This window comes from Dasypus novemcinctus, chromosome 7 (assembly GCF_030445035.2).
Source record: "Dasypus novemcinctus isolate mDasNov1 chromosome 7, mDasNov1.1.hap2, whole genome shotgun sequence".
Taxonomy (NCBI): Eukaryota; Metazoa; Chordata; class Mammalia; order Cingulata; family Dasypodidae; genus Dasypus; species Dasypus novemcinctus.
The window spans coordinates 13334468-13346908 of NC_080679.1; the positions used below are offsets into that span (position 1 = coordinate 13334468).

The 12441-nt window shown below is 44.6% G+C and overlaps 1 protein-coding gene across 9 annotated transcripts in view; it reads left to right on the forward strand.

Moving 5' to 3' along the window:
* The window catches only part of SP110 (SP110 nuclear body protein), a 61028-nt gene that overhangs the window by 19586 nt on the left and 29001 nt on the right, over positions 1 to 12441 (forward strand). For 8 of the 9 annotated variants that reach the window (XR_011649187.1, XM_012524073.4, XM_012524074.4 and 5 more), the window contains 5 exons: positions 664 to 717; positions 4190 to 4255; positions 10296 to 10400; positions 10877 to 11019; positions 12161 to 12205. Coding sequence is in view for 8 of the 9 variants with exons in the window: in XM_012524073.4 (XP_012379527.1) it covers positions 664 to 717; positions 4190 to 4255; positions 10296 to 10400; positions 10877 to 11019; positions 12161 to 12205 (413 nt within the window). In the remaining variant the exon portion in view is untranslated. Of the gene's footprint in view, positions 1 to 663; positions 718 to 4189; positions 4256 to 10295; positions 10401 to 10876; positions 11020 to 12160; positions 12434 to 12441 lie in introns of those variants that run through there. The other variant, XM_023587927.2, reaches the window with a different exon arrangement.

Here is a 12441-nt window from a genome sequence, read left to right on the forward strand (position 1 = left end):
TATGACCTTTCTGGGAAAATTAGGGAGGGAATAGCCCATCATAAACACAGATGAATATTATGAATAAGCATGTGCAGTGGACGTGGTTCTTGTTGTGGGCAAGTGCTGGTAAAATGTGCATGTCCATTTACTCCTCACCGTTATGTGCATTTCTATAGTAAGTTCGTGCCACGCTCTCTAGAGTGGGGAGAAGTGTGTTTTCTGTTTGTGGCTGATATGGTCATAGATTCACGAGTTCACAGAACTCTCAAAAGACGCATCACTAGTTATTGTAAGAAAGGGTAATTTCAATGTGACCACCCCAAAATCCCAGTAATCATTTTTAACAGTTTCTCCTACATTGCATTTACTTTGGTGGTGGTATTTCAGATTTTCTCCTAGATGATTTCATTTAATTCTCACAACAACCTCTGGAGAAGATTGAACAATGTATCCCACTTTTGCATATAGGAAATTGAGGCAAATAAAGGAAGAATGGGCTTTTCCAAGGTCGTATGGATAACTAATGGCTGGCCGCCTGGGCTGGGAGCCATCATTCTCCATAGAAAGGAAGGGACAGAGATAAAAATGCCAAACCTTTGTCAATTCAACATTGTCAGAAATAATTGTTGTCACAAAGTTTAAAGCTTGCTTTTTTAAAAATTTCTTTCTGTTACTTTCCAGATTCCACAGATGATGGAAAGAAACCCTCTTCGCAAAAATCTCCTGAGCAAAGGAGTAAGTATTAAATATCAAGAAGAACCTTTCTGGTCTATGTTAGTTAGATTGGACGTTACTCTTTTTTTTAAGCAATTTTATTGAGATATATTCACATATCATTCAATTCATCCCAACTGTACCTTCAGTGGTTTTTGGCATAATCACGGAGTTGTGCATTCATCACTGCAATCAATAGTAGAGCATTTTCATTGCTAAAAAAAAAAAAAAAAAATCCCCTACCCATTAGCAGTCACCTCTCAATCCTTCTATCCTTCCCCTGCCATTCACTAATCTAATCGTGTTGAGGCTAGTCTTATTGTTTGTTATGCCTTTCTAGACCAGAAAAAAAAAAAAAAAACACTTCGTAGCCAGGAAAAGACCTATGCCTTCCAAAGCAGTGATTGGACTTTTTTCAACACAGAAAATCTCCCATCTCATGTAAGCCATCTGCCATAACCACTGGGATTAGGTTGCTGTGTGTGGCAGCAAACCACTCCCCAAAAGAGTAGCTAGAACAAGAGGCAAGTTCATTCCCTTGGCCACGGGCTGGTGATGTGCATGGCAGTGCTTGTCCCTGGCTCCCCCGTCCTCAGCACGTGGCTTTGCCTCCACTGGGGTCCTGCCAGCAAGCCTGCCCTCGGACCCAGGGGAGCAATCCAAGGATACAGAAGGCAGTGGCTCTCCCAATAGAGGACACTTGCTGCCGGTCACTCGGCTGACATTCATTACCAGGACCAGTTGCAAGGCCACACCTGGCTTCAAGGGAGGCTGGGAGATGTAGTCTTTATTCTAGAGTCCCAAGTGCAAAGCTCAGACTCCAGGGCTTCCTTGCTAAGGAAAAAGGGGAGATCAGATAAAGGGGAACAGCCGGCAGTATCATCCTGCTCTCCACTGTTTCCAGTTTGCCTCCCTTCCTGCAGGCTTAGAAGGTGACATTGCCCGGTCCCTGCTCGAGGCAGGTCCCCGGCACTAGCTGAGGCCAATGAGCTGGGGTGGGGGTGTCCCTTCTGCTCAGAGCCCGTAAGAGCCACTGCACAGCTCTCCAGACTCTTCCCCTGTGACCGTGGAAGTGTGTGAAGGCAGAGGTGCCAGAGGGTCACCAAGAGGACAGCTGCCCTACAGAGAAATCTAGGCCTGCAAAGGACTTGGTGTGACCAAGAAGTAAACTCGCATTTGGTTTTGTTTGTTAGTGCAGTCTTAGCCTAGCCTAGCCTGTGTGATACAAAGTTCCTGAGAAAATCTGCAAACAGTAGAGAAACTATAAAGTTAAACACCTATCCAATCTCCTTCCTCATCTTACTTTTTTTAAGAGAAGTTGTAGGTTTACAGAAAAGTCATGCAAAAAAAAACACCTCTCCTTATTTTTATACCTTAAGAGTGGTCATATTTTTCCTTTATGTATCTATAAGCTCATACTATATAGACTATTCTGAAAATCACTGTTTTCATTGTGCATTTAGTACATGTCAATGTTATCTATTTAGTTTCCTTTATTTTAGCTATATAGTACATTATTGTATGATTAACCACAATTTGCTTAAATAATCACCTATTGGACAATTAGGTTATTTCCAAATTTTACATGAAAATAAAAGTGATATTTGTGTGTATTTATATCTTTGCACACTTGTTCAATAATTGCCTTAGAATTAATTTCCCGACAGGAGAGTATCTGATTAGAGTCTGCATATCTTAAATGTTATACGTTACCAAGTATAATTTACATTCCCATTCCCAAAATGTGAGTGCTCATTTCCTACATCCCCTTCAGTACTAGGCCTGATAAAACTTTTTTTAAAATTAAAAAAAAAATTTTTTGTTACCCCCGACTCCAGGATGACTCCCTTGTCTGTGTTTCTTCATTGTTTTGTTTTTGCTCATTGTTTTTTGCTTGTTATCTGCTCTTCTTTAGGGAGCACTGGGAACCAAACCTGGGACCACCTGGGACCTCCCATGTGGGAGGCGGGTGCTCAGCTGCTTGAGCCACATCTGTTCCCATCTCGTTTTTTGGATTTTTTGTTCGTTTTCTGTTCATTGTTTGCTCGTTGTTTTGTGTTTTGTTTTGTTTTGGTTTGGTTTTTTTGCTTGATGTCTGCTCATTGTCTGCTCATCATTTGTCTTCTTTAGGGAGGCATAGAGAACCAAACCCAGGACCTCCCATGTGGGAGGCGTGCCCCCAACTGTTTGAGCCACATCTGCTCCCTAATAAAACTTTTGAAAGGTTTGGGTATCCTTAAAACCAAACAAGGGATTTCTTTGATTATTAGTGTGTCTAAAAATGATTTTAAATATGCTTGTTATTTGTATATGCTCTTTGAGCACTTTCAATTTATGTTCTTTGCTCATTTTCCTACTATACTAGTCATCTTTTGCTCCATCTATTAAGGATGTTTGTGCTTTATATATTTCCTATATTGCGATTTTTCTCGTTTTATCATTGTTGAACCATTTTGGAAATGTTTTTTGCAGTTTAGAAAGTTTTTAATTTTTTAAAAAGTCAAATCCATTCATCTTTTACCCTTTAAACCTTCTATTCTATGGCTTACAACAATTTTTCCCTGTTTTTTCCTACTCTTTAAAACATTGGTTATTAAATTGATAAATTGCATATTTTAAATGTTAATTATTTATTATATCTGTTATATCTTCATTGTTTCCATAAGGATGGCTATTTCCAGTAGAAGGACCACCTGAGCCTGCTGCAAAAGATAAGCATGTCTTTTAGTGAGAAGGCGATTTAGCGCAAGTACACAAGCAAGGAACTGGGAGATTTTCCAAAAACCACTCCAAAGTGAAAATAGGAAGTAGGGTTTTTATAGGAAGGAAAGAAAGGGGTAGTGGAGAAGAAAAAAAAGTAAAAGCAAAAAAATAAATAAATAAATAACCAAGTGATGCCAGGGTCCTTAGGCAGGGGGTATGTGCAATTTCTCAGTCCCGTGCTGTCTCAAGCATGTCCAACTTTCCTTGACTTCAGTGACTAATAACCACAGTTTAGATGTAGCTGTGCAGGTCCAAGGCCTTCTTGGCCTCTTCCTCAGACAACTGCTCAAGGATATCAAGTTTTTTGTCTCAGAGAAAAGTTAAAAATTGCCACCATTCTGTCTGGTTTTGCTTTGAGACCTTATCTTATTCCTGTTAGCAAAACTGAGAAGCTCTGGTCAATGTCCTTCAGGGAACTAAGTGCAAAGAGTAAACTTCTAAAATTAGCATTACTAGAAAACCAGTTCAATTAGTTTTAGAATTTTCAGAGCTGCTTAAGTGAAGAAATTTCAATAAGCACATTTTCCAGCTATCACATTCAATCCTTTTTCATTTCCAAGTGAAATGGAATACTCTGTTTTTCCACACAGGTCTCACGGTTTTCTTGTCTTCCCAATATGACAGCAGGATAGGAGAAAATTTACTTAAAAATCATTGACATCTCAGGCTTGTAGATCAATATTTGTAGCCATAAAAGATGATTTTTCTTCTTTTTTTAAATTTTTTTTAGAAAAGAGGACAAAAAATTGTAACTTGTCAAGTTCAAAAAAAAGGCAGGAAAAAGGACTCCCAAGAGGTAAGCAATCAAATTGCAGTTGTTGGTCCCTTTGTCCTGCCTTGGCTGACCAAGGACTGCTCCCCACAAAGAAGGGAGGATGCGGACACTGGGTCGGCTCAAGATGGGGCTGGAAGGGGGGCACAGCTATCAGACGATTTTGAGATATTGGGTCCACTCCAGGATCCGAGCCGGGGAGAGCAGACAAAGTAACCCTGACACAGCAGGCAGGACGCAGAGACCCAATCCCAAGCTGGAATTAGATCTGGGGCACAGTGCCTTCAAAGCCACCGCCGTCACCCCAACCTGCTGACCAAGCGTCTTCTCCTCACACAGGACTCTGTGATTTGCAGTGCCAGAAACCTTCCATTTTTCTGGCTTTTCTGCTTTATCACTCTTGTTTTCATCGTCCTTTCTCCACTCTTGGCTTCTTCCCTTTCCCCACTCTTTCTCCTCCATTTTTTAAATTCTTTCATACAAAGCCATTGAGTGAGGGCTCAGGGTATGCTGGGCACTGGGGATTGATTCTCTTGGATTCCGTGCCCTTATGGGGGCATGGGACCCCCCAGGAGGTGTTCTCTTCCAACATGAATTAGGACATGGGCCACCCTGCTTACTTCCAGCACCCCGCAGTCTTGGGGTTTGAACTGGAAGGAGGCCCCGGAGCTGTTTGCCGCCCCCGCCCCCCGCGCCCACCCCCCCATCTCTTCCTCCGATTCCCAGTCCCAGTGCCCCCCAGGGCTGGAGGACCCTAACTCTCTTTCATCGACTGAGTTTTCTCCACCATTGACTTCTAGTAAAATTTGACATTCAAACCGCCAAGCTTTTCTTTTGACAGGTGAAGGTGCTTCTTGGAACTTAGAAATCCCCTTTCTCTCTCAGCTAATCCTGAGATTTTGTCTAAGGTCTCCAAAAAGGTTGCAGCTTGAACAGTGAGGTCTCAGTTCTAACCAACATCTCCCCAGAAACCTACTGATTTAATAGTCAGGGAGTCCTAAGACATCTTGATATTCCAAAATGGACACAACATCATTCTAACATTTTCAAAACTATGCTATGTTCATCAGCAGAGCTGGATCACGTGGCCAGGTGTGTGTCCAGCATGCGTCCTGGGTTCTAGGGATTCAGCAGTGACCACAACAGGCAAATCTCTGCCTTCATGGAGTTCACATTCTAATTAATTCACTGTTAATATACATACAATTAATGGACACAGGGAGGAGTCGAAGGGGTAGCAACATCGCCTCGGGTGAGAACCACCGCTTCGTGCTCCGGCCGTCTTCTGTAAGAAGCCCCTTCTGGGGGATGTCTCTAAGGCGACTGTCCTCAGCGGAGCCGTGGTGCACGGCCTTCTGCGCCACTCAAGCGCCAGCCTCTCTGCAGGCAGCGCTTTGAGGCAGGGCAGGTATGGAAAATGCATGGGCCGTACGTGTGCAGCTAGATGAATTACCACAAAGGAACACCCAGCACCCAGCACCCAGGCAGAGAGGCAGAGCAGAGCCAGCACCCCGGGAGCCCCGTCCTGCTTCTTCCCACAGCCGCCCGACCCCAAGGGTAGCCACAACCGATTTCTCACAGCATAGGTCAGTCTGACCCTGAAGCTTCACCCTCCTTCCTGCCCAGGGCGCCCTCCAGGTGTCCCTCATTGTCCCCCAACCCAGGAAGCGAATCCCCTACCCGCCCCCTTTCTGCACATCCTCAGGCCTCACCTTCAAGGTCCTCTCCAAGGGAAGCCTTCTCTGTCCCGGCAGGTGGGGATAGAGCTCCCAGACATGCCCTCACGTTTTTCCTTTGGGGCAATTAAAACTCTAATGAATTGTCCTTACATCCAGTTTACTGGGCAAAAGTCCCACGAAGCAGTAAGTGGGTCGGTCTGGCTCCTCGTTCTATGCCCGCTCCTCCGTGCTTCGCACAGGTCCATTCTGTCAAATCCATACGTTATCCCCTCTTCTTCATGCAGTATTTTGTGTTTTTTTTAAGATTTCTTTTCCCCCCTCCTTCTCCTCTCCCCCTCCCCCGCCCTGCTGTTTTTGCTGTCTGTGTCCATTTGCTGTGTGATCTTCTGTATACATTTCTCTTTTTGTCTTCTCTTCTCATTTTTTCTCCTCTAGGATTCACTGGGATTTGAACCCTGGGGAACTCTGATGTGGAGAGAGGTTCCTTATCAGCTGCACCACCTCAGTTCCTGGTCTCTGCTGCGCTTCACCTTGACTCTCCCGTTTGTCTCTCCTTTGTTGAGTCATCATCTTGCTGTGTGACTCACTTGCACGGGCACTGGTTCTCCACGTGGGCACTCGGCTTGCCACATGGGCACTCGCTCGCCTCACCGGCACTGGCTTGCCACACAGGCACGCTTTCTCTTCTTTTTTACCAGTAGACCCCAGGGATCGAACCCGGGTCCTCCCATCTGTAGGTGGAAGCTCTATCACTTGAGCCACATCCACTTCCCTTCATCCAGTGTTAATACAAATACCAGGGCCTCTGTTGACCCATAAAAAGCAACTGTAGGAACAAGAAGAAGATGCTCAAAACACATTTACCTCTACCTGTCAGGTGCCTGCCATTGAAATCGGGCCCTTTGCTGCCCTCTGCTGGAAGGATGTTGTCCCAAGCATAGGAATGGAGTCCATCTCAAATGTGAATGGCACCTGCTTTCTCAGTGCACCACCTGCACAACCGTGTGCATGGGCCTTGTGTACTTATATTGGCAAAGCCCTGTGCTCTGCATTTTGTCCTCTATTCTTCACACTAAATTATTATTCAGTCCATTTAACTGATTCAATTAAAGGGTAAAAGACTGGCGTGAGTAAATCAATTTTAAGTGGTACGATTCCAAGTCCTTAGTTCTTTACACTAAAAAAGAAGAAAATAAAGGAGAAGAAAAGAAGCTCACATGCTCCCAGTCTTTTTCAGAAGCTCTAATATTGGCTAAGCCTCCATGGGAACCCGACTAGAGTGTAGAAGGAAAACCAGTGGATGTGCTGGCAGGAGTCCAGGTAGGAGCTGACAGTCGCCCCTCAGCGCAGTTCTCCTGCCTCCTTAGCATGTCAACCCTGGCTGTAACTTCGGATTTAACTCAGGGTATCTCTGTGCTGTTATTGAACATACTGACCAGGAGTGTCCTGGAGACATTTCTGGTAATATGGAAAAGGCACCAGACTGAGGGTCTGGCATGTATGGGTTCAAGGCCAGGGCCACCTCATACAGTTTGGTGACACCAGTAATTCTCTCTCCAAACCTGAGCCTGAGTTCCCCCATCTGTAAAATGGGGGTGATTGCTGCCTTCTGTTCTGACAGGTTGTTGCAAGATAAATGACACAGTGTGGGTTGCTTAGATTATTTCTCTGCCCGTTGCTCTTCCTCTGGCCTCACAGATCTCCCAGAACTTTCTCCAGACCTCTCATATTTCAGTGTGTAATTTTCACTTTGTGTTTCTTTCCCTGTGTTCTGTAGGGATCCCTGGGGTTAATCTTCTGAGTCACTAACTAGCTTTCTTCCATTCTGCTATTCGTTGTCTCTGTTGGGTTTTTCTTCTAATTTCCTCCATCCTGCTTTTCATTTCCATGAGCTTTTTTGTTCTCTAATTGCTTACTTTTCATCACAAGATGCTATTGGGTCATGGACATAATAGTCCCTTCATCCTCTCCAAGGGTATTAGATTTAATTTTCCTTCATGTTCATTCCGTTAACTGTTTCATTTGAGACGAGGAGGGCACCGTTCACTGCTGTTGGCTGTGCTCACCACCCGCATTTTGCTTCCTCGGCTCCTCGTTTTTTGCTCAGCGTTACTAAGGGTGATCTAAACCCACCGCTGCTGTGGCTTGTGGGGCCTCCTAGGCACTGGCTGGCTAACATCAGATCACGCTAAGCATTCGCCATAGGGTTCCATCCGAAAGGCCTGTTTGCTGGGAGGAGCAGGTGAGACTGAGCCTAATGCAGGGTTAGAGACCAGAAAGCTGTCTCCCTCCACTAGATGGAGGTGGGTGGCTTTGGAAGTGCTCAAGCCCAGACTCACTGCTACCTGCATAGGTAAAGAAAGCATGCTGGCTTCCTGCACCTAGCTCCAAAAGCCACCTGCTGCTCCTGCACCTGCCTGTGCTTCGTTCAGGACATCTGTGTTCACTGGGGCTGCATTTACCGTAGGGAACTGGGGAAGAGGGTTCAGTGGAGACAGAACTCTAGAGGGTTCCCATGGCTGTGTTATCCCCCTCGGGGTTTGAAAGAGTGGTCTAGAGTTACCCATGGCTCTGTGTTGTCGCTCAAGTTGGGAGGCTGCAGGGCAAATCCTTCAGTCCATTTCTATGACAATAATAAACACTTACATAGTGCTTGCTGGTGAGCTGCAGAGCCCGATGACTAGCCCACACGGTCTGGCTCAGGAGTCCATGTTCTCCTCCACTGGGCCATGTGTGGTGGAGGCAAATGGTGGGGACAGCCACTCCATGCAGGAGCTCTGGCCAGCTGTCCAAACAACATTCTGCTGCCTCCCTTGCTCACGCCCCAGTGCCCAGCCTTGCTGCCAGTCCCTGCTGCTCTGAGGCTGGGCGTCCTCTGGAGAGAACCATCCTCTCAGTTCTCAGGGGCCCCTCCTCTCTCAGTCTGACTCCATGTGCTGCATCTTTCCAAACTAATGAATGGTTTATTTGCTGTTGATCCTGCGCCTCCCTTTTTCCCAGCAATGCTCTTGCTTTGAATATGGTGATTTTCCTTTGGCTGTTTCAATAAATATTTGAAGCAAGAGAGAGAATTGGACTAGCAGGTGTTCTAGATTAATTCCAGCTCTAACATCCTCTATAACTCAACATCAGCCATCGTCAGGCCTTTCCCCACTTTCCCAAGAGATGGCCCCTGCAGGGGCACAGTAATGAATGGAACCACATGAGGCAGGGCTAGGGGGCCAGACTCACTGATACTTGTTTTAAGACCTTTTACAACTGCTTCTCCTGATCACCACACAGGGCTCCTGGGGTGTCAACCCCCACAGATTAATCTAGAGCTCTCCAGAGTTTTCTTTTACTCCTAGAGGAAGAAAGAGAGAAGCCATAAAATGAAGAGAGACATCCCTCAGTGCTGACCAACTCATTCATCCACCTTAGTTGAATTGGGAAAATAGTGTTTGGTTTGCTAACACTGCTGATGCAAGAGACCAGTGGTGCGTTGGCTTTTATAATGGGAATTTTTATTAGTGTAAAAGTTTACAGTTCCAAGGCTGTGAAAATGTCCACATCAGAGATGCTTTGCTACCCAAGGTCGATTGCAGGTTGGATCCTGGGCTCCTGTCACATGGCAAGGCAAAATGGCAGCTTCCTCTGGCTTCAGGGCTGCTCTGCTGATTCTAGCCTCCAGCCTCTCTTCCAGCCTCTCAGGGTTTCTCCATCTTCCTGCAGTCTTCTCTCACATGGCAGGGCCAAAGTAGTGGCTATCTTTCTCTGTCTGTGTTTCTGCCTTCACTTACCAGTTTATGTAAGACCCCAGCAAGTGGGCGGATATCTAACCTGGGTCACACCTCACTTAGGTGGTTCAATCAAAGGCACTAAAGTAATCTAGTCAAAAGTGATCTAATCAAGATCCCTTAGCTGAATCTAATGCAAGCAAAGGGACCTATACCCACAGGAATGAATTAGTTAAAAGAGCATGATCTTTTCTGGAATTCACAAAATTTCAAACTGTCACAATAGGATTGTACAGGAAGACTTTTTTTTTACTATCTGAACACAAAGAAATACTTTAGGTAAGCAGCTTCTATCAGCATAGAAGGGAAAGAAGGATGTTTATGGAATAAAGGAACACTGGGTAGTAGCTAGTTAGCTTGCAAATTAAAACATATTCACCAAAGAAGTCCTGTGCTTTCTACTAAAATGTAGTGTTTGATTTGTTGTTGGTGGTGGTTTAGTTTATTGGATACTGCTCTGTATGCGTAGCTAATCTGCCATTCAAAACAGATGATTTCCTGCAAATTAACAAGAGGTCCCCCAATATTATTACTATTATTATTATTATTGGAATTCATGGAGGGTAGAATTCACGAAGGAGATAGAAGAGCTAAACTATTCTTTTCTAGTTTCAGAAAAGCTTGAAGATGAAACCATGGATTTTCAGTCTCCTACACTTCCTGTGACCTGTGGTGAGGCAAAAGGGATTTTACATAAGGAGAAAATGAAAAAAGGTGGGTTCCTTTGTCTTCTGCTTTTTTGGAATTCCTATATGAAGGAGGAAAGTATCCATGAACACAGTTATCCAGGAAATGAACACTGAAGCTAAGATACATAAAAGGAAGTGCTGCTTAAGATGGGATTTTCACACTTTTGCACATCAGGTACATCTGGTGACCAGGTCACTCCACTTCCACATGGGAATCATCCCAGGATCCTGTGACAGGATTACCATGCTCTTGTAGCATGCATACTAGGACAGGTATCACTTAAAATGCAAATCCTATTCCACTCCCTTACCACTCAGGCAGATTTTAGGACCTTCAATGTAAGAGAAGAGGAATCCAGACTCTTGCTATGGCTCCCACCTCACAGGGGAGGCTTTCTGGACCCAGAAAGGCTGAACACCACAACTAGGAGTTTGGAGGTTTGGGATAAATTTGTAGGAGGTGGAAGTGGGGTCCTGGAATCATCTGTCTTTTTCTTGCAGGAGCATCAGAGAAGTGCATTCAGAATAAGAAGGGAGTTTGGTTCACTCCAAAGGAATTTGAAAGAGAGGGAAATAGGGCAAAAGCAAAAAACTGGAAGCGGAGTATACGTTGCAGAGGAAAGACGCTACAACATCTACTGAAGGTATCGTAAGGACAAGGGATAAACAGGTGACACGTTTAAAACTTGAAGGATAAGTGGGAGTTCAACAGGCAGAAATGAGAAGAATTTCCGTTAGGATTCAACAGCATGATTTGGCAAGAGCTAAAAGTTCATGGGATGTAGAGCTGGCCCATGCTCAATGCTGATGCGCGCAAGGAGTGCCGCACCACGCAAGGGTGTCCCCCACGTAGGGGAGCCCCACGCGCAAGGAGTGCGCCCTGCACCCATAAGGAGAGCCACCTAGCGCAAAAGAAAAGTGCAGCCTGCCCAGGAATGGCGCCGCCCACACTTCCCGTGCCGCTGACGACAACAGAAGCGGACAAAGAAACAAGACGCAGCAAATAGACACAGAGAACAGACAACCGGGGTGGGGGGGTATTAATAAATAAATCTTTAAAAAAAAAAAAGTTCATGGGAAAAGTTGTGGGTAATAAAAGTTAGGATTGGTGCTGGAGGAGAATTCCAAAAGGAAGCAAAGGCGCTTGACTAAACCCCAGAGGGTTTTGCAGTCAGGAGAGATGTAAGAGGCTTAATCTGGCAGTATTAGATAGAGTGTGCTGGAAGGGGACTAACTGAAGGTATCAACAGCTTCCCTACCTCCTCCACTCAATAAATGCCTGCTAGAGACCCAACTCCACCTGGACCCTTTTGTAAAGCATTTCTGGGCCACCCTATCTGTGGTCAGACTCTCCTCTATATTTCTACAATGCATTGTTGCTGTCCTGTGGACTCCTAAAAAATGTACCTCTTTGTAATCCCAGAATTTAGCACAAGGCCTCCCAATAGTACTCAAAAATGATCATTGAGATGAAATCATAAGGATTTGATCTAGAGAGGAATAAATGGAAATGGCAAAAATAGATGGGAAAGGGATTGGGAACAAAGAACTAATAGACACTGAGTTTGAGTAATAGTGAAAAATAATTTTATCCTTAACTGAAGTTCAGAAGAAGAACTGATTAGGGGAGGGAGATCTTTTTTTTTTTTTTTCCCCAGACACCTTGCGTTTGAAGTGCTAGTTGGGCATCCAGGTAGAAATATTCATTAGGAAGTGGAAACTTCCATATTTACGAAAAAAGTGCTTCCAGAATAATCTCATTCATTAATCCATTCTCTCTTTCAGAAAGAACTTCTGCTCTGTCCTCCAAGAATAAATCAGAAAAGAAAGGTAAATAGCAGGTGAATTTCTGCCACATACTCAGTCGCCATGTTGCAGACTTTCCTTGTCTGAAGCCTCACCTTAAAGTTCCTGAGTTTTCCAGCTCTGGTCATCTTTACATTTAGGCATCTTCATAATGGCTGCTTTAACTCATGTATATGCCACCATTATTTTGCTAGTTAATTTGAGAATGAGAAAGCAAATAACTCTTCAAAATAAAAATGAGGATGAAATTGATGATTACC